The sequence below is a fragment of the Fistularia commersonii genome, chromosome 3, assembly GCF_037954325.1.
Source record: "Fistularia commersonii isolate RoL2024-O1a breed Wild chromosome 3, RoL_Fcom_v1.0, whole genome shotgun sequence".
In the NCBI taxonomy this organism is placed as follows: domain Eukaryota; kingdom Metazoa; phylum Chordata; class Actinopteri; order Syngnathiformes; family Fistulariidae; genus Fistularia; species Fistularia commersonii.
The window spans coordinates 12,921,832-12,939,105 of NC_141286.1; the positions used below are offsets into that span (position 1 = coordinate 12,921,832).

The 17,274-nt window shown below is 38.8% G+C and overlaps 1 protein-coding gene across 5 annotated transcripts in view; it reads right to left on the reverse strand.

Annotated features, from left to right (window-relative positions):
• Window positions 1-17,274, reverse strand: part of znf536 (zinc finger protein 536) — a 274,619-nt gene that overhangs the window by 16,467 nt on the left and 240,878 nt on the right. Inside the window, exon 8 of one of the 5 annotated variants that reach the window (XM_086143681.1) lies at window positions 12,802-12,901. The exons of the other annotated variants lie outside the window; for them this stretch is intronic. Within the exon in view, the coding sequence (XP_085999807.1) occupies window positions 12,802-12,901 (100 nt within the window). The remainder of the gene's footprint in view (window positions 1-12,801; window positions 12,902-17,274) is intronic. 5 annotated transcript variants of the gene reach the window in all.

A 17,274-nucleotide genomic window follows, 5' to 3' on the forward strand; every position in this document is an offset into this window, starting at 1 on the left:
TCATGCGGGACCCCTGGGCAGCTATCCCAGAATGCCGAGCCGGCAAATGTCCCACCGCGTTACCTTCTGGATGGAGCAGTGCTACCGAGCCAGACCCGATTCAATGCTCGACCACCAGTGAGGATTTTGCAAATAGATGAAAATGCAGAGAAACGCCATGATACATAGCATTACGACATTGATAAATCGTTACAGCCTTCATTTGCAGACTTAAGTGGCATTTCTTCACAACACATGGATGCTAATTCAGTCTAAGGGAAACGAAAGGGAGCTTTCAGCTTCCTATCTGTTGCAAAAGACAGAGCAAAGTGCATATGGATGAGCAAGTACTCAAGAATTTTGTGAAAATATACATAACAGAAACCAGCAAGAGACTATCTAAAACCTGAGAAGGAAGTCCCAAAAAATCATGAGAAATTTGTTAAAAAGTTAAATAAGTTAATAAGTTTCAAGTTAATTTTCCTGTCACGCTGTTGTGAATTAATTAATTGATTGATTGACTTTTTTTTCTATTTAGTCATTTTTTTGTTTTTTTTTTTGTTTTTTTTTAACAAACCATCCCTCCAAAAATAGTTAACTGTCATTTTTTTAATGCAAGTCACAAAGATCATGAAGAAAGTAGCAAGGTTACATTAAACATTAGCATAGTGAAAAGGAACCAGGTCTTTTCCAATCACGTGTGGGGGTAATTGACTGCTTTTATGCTAATATTAGACCATTATTGGGGAGTTTATAAAAATATCCATAAACTGTTTCCTTTCCCATTTCCACAAACACACTCTTGACATCTTATCTCAAAACTGGGTGTTTTTTATTTATTGATGCGTCCAAATGTATTCCTTTCCTTGAAAAGTATCAAGCCTCAAAAGATGGGTAAAAAAAGACAGATCAGACAGGGGGCTGAGATCAATCTGAGCATCACAAAACCAGGCTGTACAAACGCACAAATAAATAACAGCATTAAAGTCAAAGTATAAACTTAAAGTTAAAAGTGTGACAGTGTGAAAGTTATTTGGCCAATGACTCACATCTAAGTTTATATCTTGTATACTGTTCTTAGTCAGCAGGAGCTGAAACTGCTGAATGTGGTTTAGTCACTCTGTTTTACTGTCTGTATGTCATCTCTGCAGCTATTTCATTTAAAAACTTTGTATGTATGTACCTTAATGTACCTATTTATCCATTTATTTATGAACTAAGATACAATCACTAGGGGGCTCAGATACATATAAACTGTTTTAAAACTTTTTTGTGAAACTGCCAATGCACTATAGCCTTCATAAAATTGATTTTGTTCCTATTTATCGCAGGGTCTGGCTAATAAATTGTTAATTTGCAGCACATTTAATATATGTAGAGTGCGTACTTTTATCATTGGTTGCATAGCATTCACTTCTCTCTTTCTTAAAGCTCCATATATTTACCAGCCTCAGTGACAAGCTTCTAGGTGTCTGTTTATCACAGAGGGACAGCGATGACAACACACACACATGCAGACACACACGCATACACACTATTTTCTCAAACTTGTGCAACTCTCTCTTTGTGTTTGTCTTCTGTGTGTGTGTGTGTGTCCGTGCTCGCACACTTCAAAGAGCCACGGCCACAGTCAATCGAGAGCTGCATCAAACGCATTGAGCTTCTGGACACAACCATATCGACAGAATGTCAAGAACAACAGCAACTGACAGGTGTGTGCGCTGCATGATGACAGCACTGTTTGCGTGTCATTCTCCACTTCTATTTGTGTGTGTGCACGTGTCGTCAAAGACAAAGGAAACCAGACACATACTCAGGAATGAGCATAAATATCACTGGCTGTCAGTCAGCTTCATACAATGCAGCTGTAATCTATGATAACGTGAAACGTAAGTGGTAAGAAGGGAGCCCACCCGCTGACCATCATCATCCAATCACAAGAGCTCAAAGGTCACCACTCATCTCTATTGGCTCTGGCTGATGAGAGCTATATTTGAAGAAATACTCATGATGTTTTTCTTTTTTTTTTTTTAAGAAGACAGTACTTTCACATTCCTTGTTTATCATTTTAACACAAGTGTGTTTATTCTCATTAATCTACTTTTAATTCCACTGAAACCGTTGTTTGATAACCAGGCTGACTGCATGGATGAGAGGATGTGGAAATTGACAGCGCAACTTCATAATGCCAAAGAAACTACAAAACCGTACGGAATAAATTTCCAAAAATGTGTGGGAATAGAGAGATCGACAGTATTGACATCTTCTCTTGGTATTTCTCATAAGTATTATTTATCTCTGTAATTAATACAACTAAATTCACAAAAAGTGTAGACCAAGTAATAATATTGTTGTGTTTGTTACATATGATAAAATCCCCCTCCGAAAAGTAAGATAAAAAAAAAAAACAAATGAAGGGTATTTGAGGGTATTATTTAAGATATTTCGGCAAAAAGAATGAGCCCATAACCAAACAGTCTAAAAGCCTTAAAATTTTAAGGAAATAATGTGTACTGGAATGCTTCTTTATGGGATTAACTATTCCTTCACTTATTTCCAAGGGATTAATTGTAACTTGACTTAGTTTCCAGCCAGACAGCTGGCTTGGGAGAAGTAGTTGGGGGTGAAGAGGGAGGTCTTCGCATCATGAAACTTTTTTCTACATTTCATTTCATTTTATTCTACATTTCCTGGAAATTAATAGTCCTGATTTCAAGCCTGGATGCTGGTCTAAGAGAGGGTGAAGCGTGTGCAGCGAGATTCCAAATCCCAGGGGTCTGTGCAGCTGAAGGTTTAGCAGGAATCTGCCTCTCATCAATCCTCCCAGTTGTCAGACCACCCTGTCGACAAGGAGCAGGTCTACATGCACTCCTCTCACCCCCCCTTCTTCTACACACACACACACACACACACACACACACACACACACACACACACACACACACAACGGGTTGTTTGATCTCCCCCCAGTGAATATATTCTATTTCCTCTTCCTGTCGTCACCTGGTTCTGATTTAGAGGGCAGGCTGAGGACAGCCGGATCGAGCCCAGCTAAATAGCTGTCACTCCCATGGCCTGCGCTGCCAACTATCTGCCTCTCTGCTGCTGAAATTTTACTTTAAACATTGCATTATATCTTCTTTTCCGACTACAGCAGATGAAAAAAAAGAGGTTGAAGAAACACAGTCCACAGGCTGCACACTTGTAGACACAAACAACCACAGTGTTTTTGAAAAATCATGCCCCAAGCCTCTGCTTCAGTGAAATTATGGAGGAAAATAATTTCTCACTGATTTGAGCTAGTTTGTCTAGACAGATATTCATTTTTGGTTATCTTTTGAAGTTAAATATTTTTTCAATATGCTTTTAGTTTACACATATATTTATTACATTCACAACATATATGGTCTAAATAATTTTCATTTTCTTTATTATTTAAAGGGGCTTATTGATAAATTTTAGGCAATTTTATCTTTTTCGAGTAGCTTCTTGGATGTATTTCAGCAATTTTGTTGGAACAGAATTTATCTTAAAGTATCTGCTATGAGTTTTCATATATTTTTATGTATAAAAATACATACATACTGTGACCATTTATTATTTATCCACTTGTCACAAAGGGACAATTGAACAAATGCAACCTGACAGGATGCATAGTTGTAGCGCTGAGGAAAATGCCCACATTAACAAATCACACCGCATTCCGGACAGGAAGAACGATGGGAAATAAGAGATGTTTCAACTTATCACCTCTAGATGGTGCTGATCTGTTAGATGTGTGACTCGGGTGTTACGTGCGCAGGCACACACGTGAGAGATAGACTTGTGCAAAACGGTCTACGTTTTGTGTGCACAACAATGACACGTGCGTTGTATATTTTCTGTTTCTCACAAGACAATAAAAACATTAATTTGGCTTGAAATCATTCCTGACGTGAATGTGGAGCCCCGGCCATCGCCAACCCGTAATGAAGCATGCGGCATCTCACCGGCACCTAATTTGACTAGTTAAATGACTCCATTACATGTCTAACAGACAGAGGCAAATCATTTCTGGTCAGTTGAGACTCACTTACCCGCATCTTGGTGTCTGCTGACTGACACCGCCTTTCTTACCCTGCTGATTGCTCATTTATTAAATGGCTGGAATCGGTGAAAAACAGGTTGGAATTTACACTCAGGTAGACGGTTTCACCTGCACAATGGAGCCGGCATATATCTGTCCGTTTTGATCGTGGGAAGTCACAGTCCACTTTTCCTTGTTTCCGGCCCCAACTTACTGGGATTTTTTTATTTCTGTTTAGCAATGACATATTTGGTCAAAATCTAAGATTTTATTCACTCTCTATGAATTAACTTTTTTGTCTAGAAACATGTATTTAACTGTGATGAGGAGAATATAAGCAAGAATCTACTGATGCAACAAAAATTACAAACTTAAACATTATTTAGTTTGTTGATCCACAGTCCTAAAATCTCAGAAATGCGACCTGATTTGAGATTATCTCTCATATCAAGGTTTGTTTCATGAAAAAAGCTTAATCTAAATAATACATCATAATTTCAGTTGACTGAGATAGAGAAACACAGTTGTGTAAAAAAGACATGGTCATCATTTTTTTGGAATGAGACTTATGGAAGGATTTCGACCTTTTATAGTGTCTGACAGTCTGTCAACTTTATTTTATGTCATCCGCCATCACAGAGGGGGCTTTAAGGGGGCTTTACGACCTGCGCTACAGTCTGACCTTTGACCCCACCGTACTAAGTCACAATCAGATGAATCTCATTGAGACATCATGCGGAATTACTTCTAGCAAGGGGATTGCGTCTGGCAGTTGTATTTTATACAGTCCAGAATCTGTTTGTCTCTGAGGCTTTATAATCTACACAAAGTAGAATACCAGGATACCATTGACCTTTGAGCCCTGAGTCAAGTGAAGACATTCTGTCAGTCAGCACCTCCTTTAAAAGGATCACACATTTAGTTACAGATGGCCTCTGTTACCAGGGATTGTGCAAAAGATTGACTGATATGGATCCAGACAGGTGGTGTTTCCGGATGGGTTCCTCACATTTGAGTTTTTTGGAAGAACAAACTCAAAGCCAAACAGTCACAGATGCGGTGGAACATTGCGGGGCATTATTTTAGTTATTTAGAGAACATTCCACAAAATGATCCAAATCCTGATCTCATTGCGCATACAGGAACTCAATTTATGCAAAACTGGTATGTGAGTCTGACACAATTGTAAAGCGACTCAATAACGGATTGTCGCTGAGATGATTCATACATGAAATAAACTCAAACCAAAACAAGCATCGGACATGGAATAAATTGGAGGGAATTACTTTTCAGCAGCTCTGCTGTTCCAGACCACATTATTGTCAATATTGGAGAATTTCTATATTAATGTGTAAAGCTTAACAAGAGTCCCAGAAAACGCTCCAGTGAAATACAGTTGACTCTGCCACTAAAGACCACAATTTCTCACAATACAGCTCAACATATTTTGCCAAATTAGTCCTCAGTCTACATGTTATTAAAGCAATTTATGTATTTTCAATTTTTTAGACTGTGGTGCTACATGGTTTAGGCTGCTGCTGCAGCATTATGTATCAGGTTTATCCTACCCGTCAAATGAATCAATCAGTACTTTAAACAAATGAAAGAATACAGTTGATTATATTCAGCATCAGAGGAGGTACATGTGCTTTATGCATGTGTTTGTGTTAGAGAGGTATGTGCTTATCAAGTCAATAAATGCTGAATTCACGAAAGTGAAGGGAGAGATAGAAGTGAAAAACAAACGCGTACAAGTTGTGTGTGTGCACATTGGCGTCGCACGGAGTTCAAATGTTTAGAAGCAATTGGTGTGAATCATGTTGCATGGCTCCTGACTGTTAAGACTATTCAGATACATGCTTTTATGAACAGCATTTACCTGCTACTCATCACTGTCTCTTTCCATATGTAGGATGTCCGAGTAGGCAATGAGTGGACATCTGTCACACACACACAAACACAAACAAAGACACACGCTGAGTGACACACCAAATCTCCATGTTAAAAGAGGACATGAAATAACCACATGAAATAAAATAAAAATACAATACAATACAAACACATACACACAGACACACAGCCAAACAGTCACACTGACACACACACACACACACACACACATACACACACACACACACACACACACACACACACACACACACACACACACACACACACACACAGAACAGTCGTTTCCCCAGAGATGTTCAGAGATGGACCCATTTCTCCACTTCTCAAAATAAATACATGCTTTCTGATGTTCTTCTTCTTTTTGTGTTTCCCTACCCATGGCTGAGGGAAGCGTATCAACAAAATGTGTTTGCTCTGACCTTTGCCCTCAGTCTAACCTATGCTTTGCTGACTAAAGACCAGACAGGACACCTGGAACAGCCAGCAGGCAAGTAAATGAAGATTGTATATATAAGACTGTGTCATATCTTGCTCGATCATTATATTTAGTTTCTCCCGTCACGAGCAAATACGCAGGTTAATATGTACAAATATAGAACATATACATTTGAATGTGTTTTAAACATAATTATATATGATTGATGTGATATATGATATGAAATCTGGATCATGCATCTTATTTCTTAAGTTCAGCAAGATTTAAGAACTGAAATGAATATGTAACCATTTCTTTTGTGTACTATAAAAAGAACTACAAATATGAAAGTGTATGTTGCTTGATAATAAAAAACAATAATTACTCTTCAGCTATATGCATTAAAGAGCTAAGACAAATTCCATATTCTGCAGTCTGAAACTAAAAACCTTTTTTTTAAAAAAAAAACAAACAAAAAAGAACTCATTGAAAGACTCCAAATGAAATTTTTCTCATCTTTTACTCCATCCAACTTGTGAAAGCTCGCTCCACAGAAATGTGCCAATTTTACCTTGTGTGTACACACCGGCTAAATGAAGCACTTGCTCTCTGAATCTTTATATTTTTTTCTTTTTTTTAATTTCTTTTTCCTCCTTTGTGGCACCAGACAAAGACTCATCGGGTGCTCATTTGTTTTTCTTCTTTTCTTTGACTGTCATATTTTTCCATTTGAGATCCTTAAACGTGCGACTGAACTTTGGATGTGACCTTGTTTGCTAACATTTCCATGAACACTCCTTGACAAATGAGTATTTTGACTTGAAGAGAACATTCCTCACATTTAAGTTTTCTTTTTTTAAATGAACCTTTTCTTTTTTTCACTTCTCCAGATTGGAGAAGGATCGCGGAATATGAAAATGCCCATGAAAAAAAAGCTTTGGTAAGAAATGCAGGTCAAAGTACAAAACATGTTCAGAAAAGATTCCAATCATGTCAGCAAAATAGTATTAGATAAAAATCAATAAATAAAATGTATTTTTTCTAAAACTAACCACCACAAAATGCTAACATCCACGAATGTCCATCATCGAACATCATCTTCTGAAACTAATTCCCTAAGTACTTTTGTGACATTTTCTTTGGCTGGCTTACTTCCTTAATTTAACGCCCTTGAATTAACTGTTTCCTTATTTTCTGAAAAGCTCAAAAAAATTACTCAGACAACTTTTTTAAGAAGCCGACAATATATCATATTTCTATTTTTAAAATTGAGTTTTATTAGATTGTGGAGCAACACGGTGGCTCGAAGGTAAGTCCCCCTGCCTCATAGCAAGAAAGTCCCTGGTTTGATTCCAATAGGACTTTCTGTACAGAGGTTGCCTGTTCTTCCCGTGTCTACGTGGTCGTCCCCTGGGTTTTCCGGATTCAACCAACAGTCCAATAAGGAGCAGCATAAATTACTCAACATGTGAATGAGAACGTGAATCACTTTATGATGTGTGAATGGTTGTCTGTTTCTATATTATATGAGAAAGTGGATGACATGTCAATGGTTGTCTGGCACAAATTTTGGGCGTGGTCTACCACCCGATGATAACTGGGATGGGCCCAAGCCCCCCCACTACACTGAATGCAGGATAAACAGTATACATAATGAACAAATATTAGCTTATATGAACCATCTATCTGTTCTCTCCAACACTTATCCTACGGTAAAGGTTGCACGCTGGTGCCTATCCCAACTTTCATCGGGAGGGAGGTGGGTTACCATTGAACCAGAGTCCTTCGTGCTGTGAGGTAGAAGCTCTAAATACAGCACCACCATGCTGCCTGTGTAAATACCTTATATGAAAATAATGATAAATTAAGAAATGTGTCTATAATGGAAGGTCATCAACTGATAAATGAGTAAAACGATGTGCAAAAAATGCATGCTATGTTTGCTATGGAAACTCATGCACATACACACACACACACACACACACACACACACACACACGTACGCACGCGCATACGCACATCCAGATTACCAACTCCAATCCCCCATCACACTTTGTCCCAGACTAAGATATAAGTAAGTCGCTATCAGTCTGGATAAGTCAAATATTGTGTGTTTCTGTTTGCATGGTTAACTGTATATGCTTTGGAAGTTATGTTTCAGTCTGACATAATAATTCCTTTTTTTACACTGCTATAAGACAGTTTTTTTTTTACATTTAATTTAACTATGTACATTAATTTAATGTAACTACATACTAATAAATGTTCAGAGGAGTATATATGTTTTTAACAGAATTCAATTCATTTAGAATTTCATTTTTCCATAACTTGATGCACTGAGCTTTTTTTTTACTTTTTCATCTTCTTTAAATTGTGGGTTCACCCACTTGTCTCTGTTTGTCTCTTTCACCTGTTAATGTTTTCTCCTGTGCTGTCACGGTGAGTAGAAAACCAAATTGCTGGATGATTCCTTCAAGACAACAAAACCTCAGCTGGCACATATTATATTCAATCCATAGAGAATAACACAATTGAAAGCCCTCCCCGTCATAAGAAATTGTTTGTATTTGTGAAGAAAAATAATATAAATATATATGTATAACATAATTTTACATGAGAACGGTAAAGCCAGTATTGACTGCCCTGAGACCAAGAAATATGTGCCAAAAAATAAATGCATAAAAATGTAAATACAAATCTATAAATCTATTTAAACATCTGGAAATAAAAACAAATGAAATTGTTTGAAAATCTTGTATGTTAAAAAAAATTAAGTATTCTACGATTTATTAATTTTTATTTTTTTTACATGATCAACACCTGATACACTTTATTGCTTTAGATGTCTTGTATTGTTACATTATTTATTTTCGAAAGAAAATTTGAAATTTTTGGGGGCATTTTTTACAGCATTTATAGTGAGGGGTATATGAAGTTTGTCATGTACACTCGCCTTCTCTCTCCTTCCACTCACATATTCATTGTTCCCATCTGATTTTCTCTCCCGTCCAACCCCCAGGCACACTATGTCAATAATGCTACCAGCTGTTCTGCTGCTGTTGCTGCATGTGTCTGGGTGTGTGTGGATGTGCACGTGTGTGTGTGTGTGTGTGTGTGTGTGTATGTGTGTGTGTGTGTGTGTGTGTGTGTGTGTGTGTGTGTGTGTGTGTGTGTGCGTGTGTGTGTGTGTGTGTGTGTGTGTGTGTGTGTGTGTGCGCGCGCGTGTGTGTGTTTGTGTGTGTGAGAGAGACAGAGACAGACAGAGAGAGGCCTGAGTCTTGTGGACATAAAGGGCTTAATGTGATAGGTAATTATGTAGTCTGATCTCACATGCAGGATTTAAGAGCTAACTATACCAGCCGTCTCCTGGATACTCACACTGATGCCTATAAATAACCGTGTCACATGACGGAGAGATGGACAGATACACAGAGAAACAGAGATGTGCACCAATACGTGGCCATTTGTTTGCTATTAGCACCAGTCCCTGGACAAAACTGGGTCTTGATGAGAGAAAGTCACAAATCATGAATATGCTTTTCTTTGATATTTACTCGGACTTACATGTATTAAATCTTATTTCATGTATTTAATTCTATCTTTTTCCAAGGTGTCATATTTGGTTGTTGAAAGGTTTAAGAAATATCATAAACTGAATCAGCTATGTATCAAAACACGGAAAAAGTGCCCTTCAAATATAGAATAGAATAGAATAGAATAGAATAGAATAGAATAGAATAGAATAGAAAAGGCATTAATGTACAGTGCAACCCAACAAAATTAAAGATAACTCGTTGTACTCAATCTAGATTTGTTTTCTACAAACAAAATTAACACATTATTTAAGGTTAATGGTAGGAATCATAGCAATTGGGGCTATGATTGAAATGATTGATTGTTTCAAAAAGTTACTTGCAAATAAAATGCAGGGAAATTTCAACACGTAATGTTTTCTAAAAAACTACGAGAAAATTTTGGGCATAGGAGAAAAACATGAGAAATTATATGTGTAAACTATATATTAGAAGTGAGCGACATTCTATTCCAAAAAACTACTTCATTTAAAACTCTTAATATAATCAGTTCTTTGACAGATTAATTAACAGATTAACTCATACCAATACAATCTTTCCATCATCTTTAAGATCTATTAAAAATCACATACAAAAATGCTCTATATCCAAAAACTCTAAAAGTACATATTTAAATATTTCAACGAAGTTAGAAATGTCCCTGAACTTGTATTATTAAAACTGATCTTTTAACATGCGAGTGAAAAGAGGACATGACTGAATATCTTCTTATCGCAATGACAAAGAAAGAGAAATAAAAAAATGATCCCCCCCTTCGATATGAATCAACACCTTCTCGCTTCTGGTATAAAAGTCCATCTTTTATATTTTGTGTAATCTGGCTAAAAGCCCAAATGAAACCTTGTCGCTGGAAGTAATGAAAAAATACCTTTAATTCTTCTCATCTATCACATCACTCAACGTCTGCATTAAACTCCATAAAGTCAAGTAGGGGTGTAATTTCTCTTAACTTCTAGGTCTTAACTCCCTCATGACATCCTCGCTTCCCCTGCTCTCCTCCCACCCCACCCCCCTGCCGGCTCCCCCCCAAGTCCTCCTACTTCCTCTTCCTCCCCTCTCCTGTCATTTGTGTGACTGTTGATCCTCGCAAAGAGGACAGATCAAATATTTCTCCTCCAGTGTACGAGGCTTTCCGCTGGGGCCTTGGAGATATGATGATTGGGGCTGACGGATGGATGGGGGCCCTGGGTTTTGAAGTCGGTAACAGACAGCAGCGACTTTGATAGCCCCGGCTCCTCTCACACTGGATCACCAAAGACAATCGGTGAAAAAAAACAAAAAAGAAAGGAGAGCGAGTGAGCGTGGAACAAAAGCATGTGTGGAGTGGTCAGGGCTGGCGGCGGCAGCGGCAGCAGTCATCAGAGGCTGTTTGAAGTTTATCCGCTGCGCTCCTTGCCACTTCTCCGCTCCTTCCTTCCCACCCCCCTGAAAGCGTTCTGCATCTCTGGTCCTGGAGCGCCTCGGCTCTTCTAACCCCCCCCCCCCAACGCAAGTGCTGGCTGGCTGGCTGGTAGAAACAGCGAGTCGAGTTTATGGATTCCGCCTCCGTCCCCCCGGAGATTCCCAGAGCCCATGTCCTCACAGTCATTAAGCATCATCAACGGCTTTAAAACGTTTCTCTCTGAGTGTGGCAAGCAGGGAGGGCTGCTGCCGTAACATTTGTTACTTTGCTGAGAAAAAACAAATCAAACCCCGCCACTCAGTCAACACCATGCCTGCAGGCCTGTAAAAAATGGTGTCACTTTGACCCCGCGAACTCAGCGGCCAGGAGTTTTTTTTTGGAATATGATCAAATGAAAAAGAATGTTACCACTTGAATTAAAAATAAAAGAAAACATCTTGTCCTCTTTTACAGTGTTGCGACTTTAACAGATGACAATGACTAAATCAAGAGGAAAGTAACTTTTTTTTACACTGACGACGGAATTTGCAGAGGTGAAGATGATGCGGTTCTCTATAGGATCGAGGATAGATAGAATCTGTCCATCTGAGGCACAACACATGTTGGATATATTGGATATATATTTTGGAAACTAAGTCACACTGAGATGGTTTGGACATGTGCAGAGGAGTGAGAATGAATATATTGGTAGAAGGATGCTGCGGTTGGAAGTCAGGAGGCCCAGAGGAAAATATATGGATGGAGTGAAAGAGGATGTGATGTTAAGTTATGAAAGATTCATTGACAAAAATTGGACAGGATCCAGTGGCTTAAATTCCCCGAGTGTATTGTTGTGAGTAAAGGGTGTCAGACGACGCTATATGAATCCTCAGTCATACGTTGGCCTGAAATCTAGCTTCAAAGCTACTTACAGAGGAATAAAAATGAAGAGGAGCAGATCACACCGCTTCGGACCATATTTTCAACAGCAAAGGACAAAAATCCCTTCAGTTTCTTCTCCACTTCCTGTACATTACGGCTTGTACAGTGATACCGCCTGACACAACACCCGACGGACGGCTTTTGTCAAGCATGCAGAGCAAGAGTTAACCCAATTCTGTGCTCGCTCACCCACCAACCCCTCCATCCCTCCATCCCTGTCTTCTTTTTAAGTGTCTCCCATATAAACAGTTTTGTTGCTGCTTAAAGTGGGCTCAGAATTAAAGCATATCATTTTACACACGTATTGCATGCATATTACTGAGCCCCAGCTGGTGGCAGGCTGCTCTTAAGAGCCATATGATTAAGTTAGAGGTTGGGGTATCCGATAAGATCCCGGCTCTCAGCCTTTTCCCTCTCCATCTCACTGCCTTTTTTACAGCAAACTTATTAAATGGAGGAAACAACATTATTTTTTCCCCCCTCTCAGAGTGTATGTGTAATTATTGTCACACACCTGTGACTCCCTGCCATCCACGACGGGGGAAGGAGAGCAGGGAAGGAGGGATGACGGGGAGGCGGAATGGGTAGAGATGTCGTTGGGAGCAGCGGGAGTCCTCGTTTCAAGAAAAAAAGCGAGACAAGGATAAAGAGGAGAGGGGAAAACAAGAGAGCTTGTTAATCAGACACTTTCTGTCACTGGCTGAACACTGATATCCTAATGATTCATGGCGAGATAGTGATATCACGAGGGAGAGGGAGGAAGAGGAAGGGAGAGGAAATGACAGCCACGGAAAAAAAGACATGGACATCTAGTTTTGCAAGCAGGATCCCTACAAAAAAAAAAAAGAGGAAGACAGAAAATATGAAATGCTGACTGGAATCTGTCGCCATATAAACAGCCATTTGTTTAATATGAACAGAATGTTTCTACTCTGAAAACTTTCCCAGCCAAGTGTATAACCCCCCCACGCCCACACACACACACACACACACACACACACACACACACACACACACACACACACACACACACACAATTTACAGTCTCTCCCAGCAGACCACCTCTTCAAACATGTGATATGATCCCAAAGAAGACAAAGGAAATTACCTATTAAAGCGTTGGGGAGATGATCTCCCCTTTCGCTGGGCTTAAAAAAAGTGAGTCACGATGTTGTAATTGTTTACCTTTGACTCAGTCCATAAGTCTTTGTTCGGATGTAAGATAATATTTTCCTTTTATTTTTTATTTATTTTTTTTCTCTCTCTGTATCAGTTGTAGCAGGGACGGATGTCATCACCCCGGACACTCTGAGTCATTGTGAGGAACCCAAGGACATCCGGGGAGAGAGGACTATAATTTTACATTTTAGACATTTAGCTGATGGTCTGAGTCATGGCAACTCGAGCGGGATCCGGCAGCTCAAGGACACATAGACGCGACGAATCAAAAAGGAGGGTGGTGTATACTGCCTCTGTATTATTTTATCTGCTACTTTGGCATCTTTATTGCGGCTGCAATTATAATTGAAGCAACCATTTGAGATCAAAAATTGCCTTTTTTCCAGATTAATCAGTTAATTTTATTTTCTACATTATTTGTCCTTTGGCTAATCAATGGAGAATAAGTAAATTAAAAAAATCTAAAATAATAGATAAGCTAATCAATGGACTCAATCGATGTATTCTCATTCATTGTATATGATAAACAGTTAAGGCAGGGTCTACTTGTTGTAGCTTGACGTAAATGAATCAAACCCCAATTCAGGAAAAGGTCAGTCCATAGGCGTTCAAACGCAAACACAGTCCAACTCCCAGGAAAGCGTCTTCGAAGTAAAACACTTGAATCAAATCACAAACATTTAGGCTGCCCTGTGATGTCTGTTTGATTATGTAATTTCCCTCCACTTGCATTTACTGAGCCTCCCCTTAAACAGTTTGGAAGCTCCCCCAAGGGTCCGACCTGCACCGCAAAAAAAAAAGAAACCTGTGTTTTCTATGAGTTCTGAAGTTTCCCTTTGCCACTTGCACAAGTTTTGTTTGCCGCTGAGCTCAGTCTCACGGGTGGGTGGGCCCAACACAGAAAGATGTAAATGTAAGAGGCTTTTTTTTTCAGCAATGGAGATATTTTTGTATCCTGCTTCAAACAGAATATATTTCAAAGATGAAGAGAAGGGGAGCTTATTGACACTGCCTTTTTTATTACAAATAAAATAAATATGTTATTAAAATGTATTTTTAGGATCCAAAAACTTTTCCGTGTAAACACAAAATATATCTTTTTTTTGTTTTGTTTTTTGAACAGTAAGCCAATATGAACATGGTCTTTGAATGCCAAATAAGACGGTGTGAACAATGGGCCTCAGAGCATTCACATCACGGGCAGCGGGTGATGTTTGCGGTCTCTGAGACTTCATTTTCATCGAAGGCCTCTCGGTAATGACAGTCACCGTTGAAAAATAATGTTCTATGATGTGTTAATACGCAGTCAATACCTGATAAATTTTGTGAATGGAGAATTCAGCGGATTCAAAACACTCTCATTATGCTGCATTCCAGATTGGATTTGGAACCAAAAAGTGATGATAAAAACAAAAAACTGCAATAACAAAAAAGTTAAAGCAGCAGATTGAAGTAGATGATGCCTTCAATAAATACAGTGCATGTGTGGGATATATACATATATAGATATATACATATATGGATATACACGCACACACACTTGTATATATATAATTTTCACTTCATTCCACTTTAAACATTATTTTATACATGGCTGGAGATGGTTTTGGCCTTTTTACCAAACAGGATTTTTACCCGGAGATTATTACCAAAATAAAGAATTTGGATCCACATTAATCCATTTTTAATCGAAAAATGCATCTCACCAATAAAAACAAAACCTCAATTTAATCCCTTTAAAGAGTTTGGAGCTCAGATAAGATGTTTGATGCAACGCAAATTTAGTATGAGGCAAAATAAAGACACACAAATATCTCCATGAATGAAATAAAACCCAGTGGTAACAACATTTGCCGTCCTTGTGATTGATTTTCATTGAGTGCAACTGAAACCCTGGTGAAGATGCTGTGACTGGCAGCATCAGCCAAATCTCGTAAATGCCCAATTACCAAACCTCCACAATAGCAACTACACCGAACAAACAAGCAAATACACACTTGACTCTCTTTGATTCACCTTGAGGTCATAGTGACATGTGGGATGATCCTTCCTCCACTCAAACCAGTTCTGTCACGGCACCACAATACAAATCCCACAACAGAATAATACCTGCAGATCATATTCATAAGCTGCCTTTCAGTAATTTTATCAGGTATCTCCGTGTCCCTGAGCAATGCATTGAAACCCGGTCAAGTTACCATGACTAAGAGCATCAGCTCAATATCTAAAATGTACAAATTTAACACACCTTTAACCGGAAACACAAAAGGTTACAGTGTATTTTAAACATATCAGAGGGGGCCCTCATTGCTCAGATGCATCTCTGACTTTGCTCCGGATTCATCTCCATCTAAAGAGGGGCTAAACTAAGAATAGTCACCGACCTGTGACCTTTGTAGTGATATTTCTTATCAGCAAACATTCTTCAACAGTCTCACTCACAGTGGATATGCAGGGCCTTCTGATATTTCTGTCAGATGGGATGTTTGCTGAGACTCAAAAGGGTTTTCTTTTTTAACAATAATCATATTTTTTCCTTTGTGTCAGTGCATTTCCCCCTCCTTGGAGCCGATCTGATGGACAAAAAAAAAAATAGATAGCATCAGAAAGCAAGTGGGCTCTGTGTGCTCTTTTTTGGGGGGTCTAGTGTTTTAATAGAAAGCAGATGGTTACAGATGCAGAGGCCAAGCACTGGTGATCTTTAATATTTTAGAGTGGTCTTTGCTGTAAATATTGCCGCAGCTGTTTCAACCTGCAACACTGTAAATTTTGAGTTTTCTTTTTTTTTCTTTCCACTGCATGTGACTGTTTGCGTGCATGAGTGACAGCTATTGGATTTATTGTAAATTACAAAAACGAATATGGAAAAGTGATGAAAAGGCAGGGGAGGAGGTGGTATGTGCGCGCATGTGTATGTGTGTGTGTGTGTGTGTGTGTGTGTGTGTGTGTGTGTGTGTGTGTGTGTATGTGTGTGTGTGTGTGTGTGTGCGTGTCGCTTGTGCTCCCTGAGTGTTTGCTGTTAAATCAACCCCCCCCTCTTTCCAGGTCCTGCTGATTATTCTCTTATTTTAGTTTGTTAGAAGCTGCTCACACACTGTTGCCTCGCCAGCACAGAAACAGATATTCAAATGTAAAGTGATACTGAAATAATGAGGGTAAGAAAGAGCGCAAGAGAAAGGTTGATGGAAGGAGAAGAGAGGCAGGGGAGATAAATATGTTTGTATTGTGTATGTGCTGTGGCCGTTGGTTTTAATGTCAGCAGCGAAGGACTGAGGGGGCTTCTGCCAATGCCTTTTGAGTCGAGGTGATTGTCATCAGTTTGCGTCTTGGCATTTAAAACCGCCTTCTTCAAATATGAGTATTTGAAATGCAAATACAGCCGCTCACACCCGGACAAATTAAAAGACACAGTTGAGCACAGAAAAAAGAGAACACTTTTTGAAGTCATAACTTTTGCTGTTTCTTTCTTTTTTAAATTCAGCATCAAACACTGCTTTCTCTCTGCAGATATTGCAGAACACAAAGAAAAAAAATATAATAATAATAAGGAAAGTAATGATATAGCAAACTCATTTTATATTTATTTTTGTGGGGGGTTTTTCACTGCAGAAGTGAAAAATATGATGCACATTTTCCCCCCTCTCTCCATCTCTCTTACACTACAGTTATTTAAACATCAATAGCCATTCATCTTCTTTAGAACACACTCTTTCTCATATTGATATTTGTATATGATCATTACTTTAGGCCCCGCTCACTTTGTAATACCGCGTCAGCTTCAATAGGTGTATGATCCAATACTGCAACC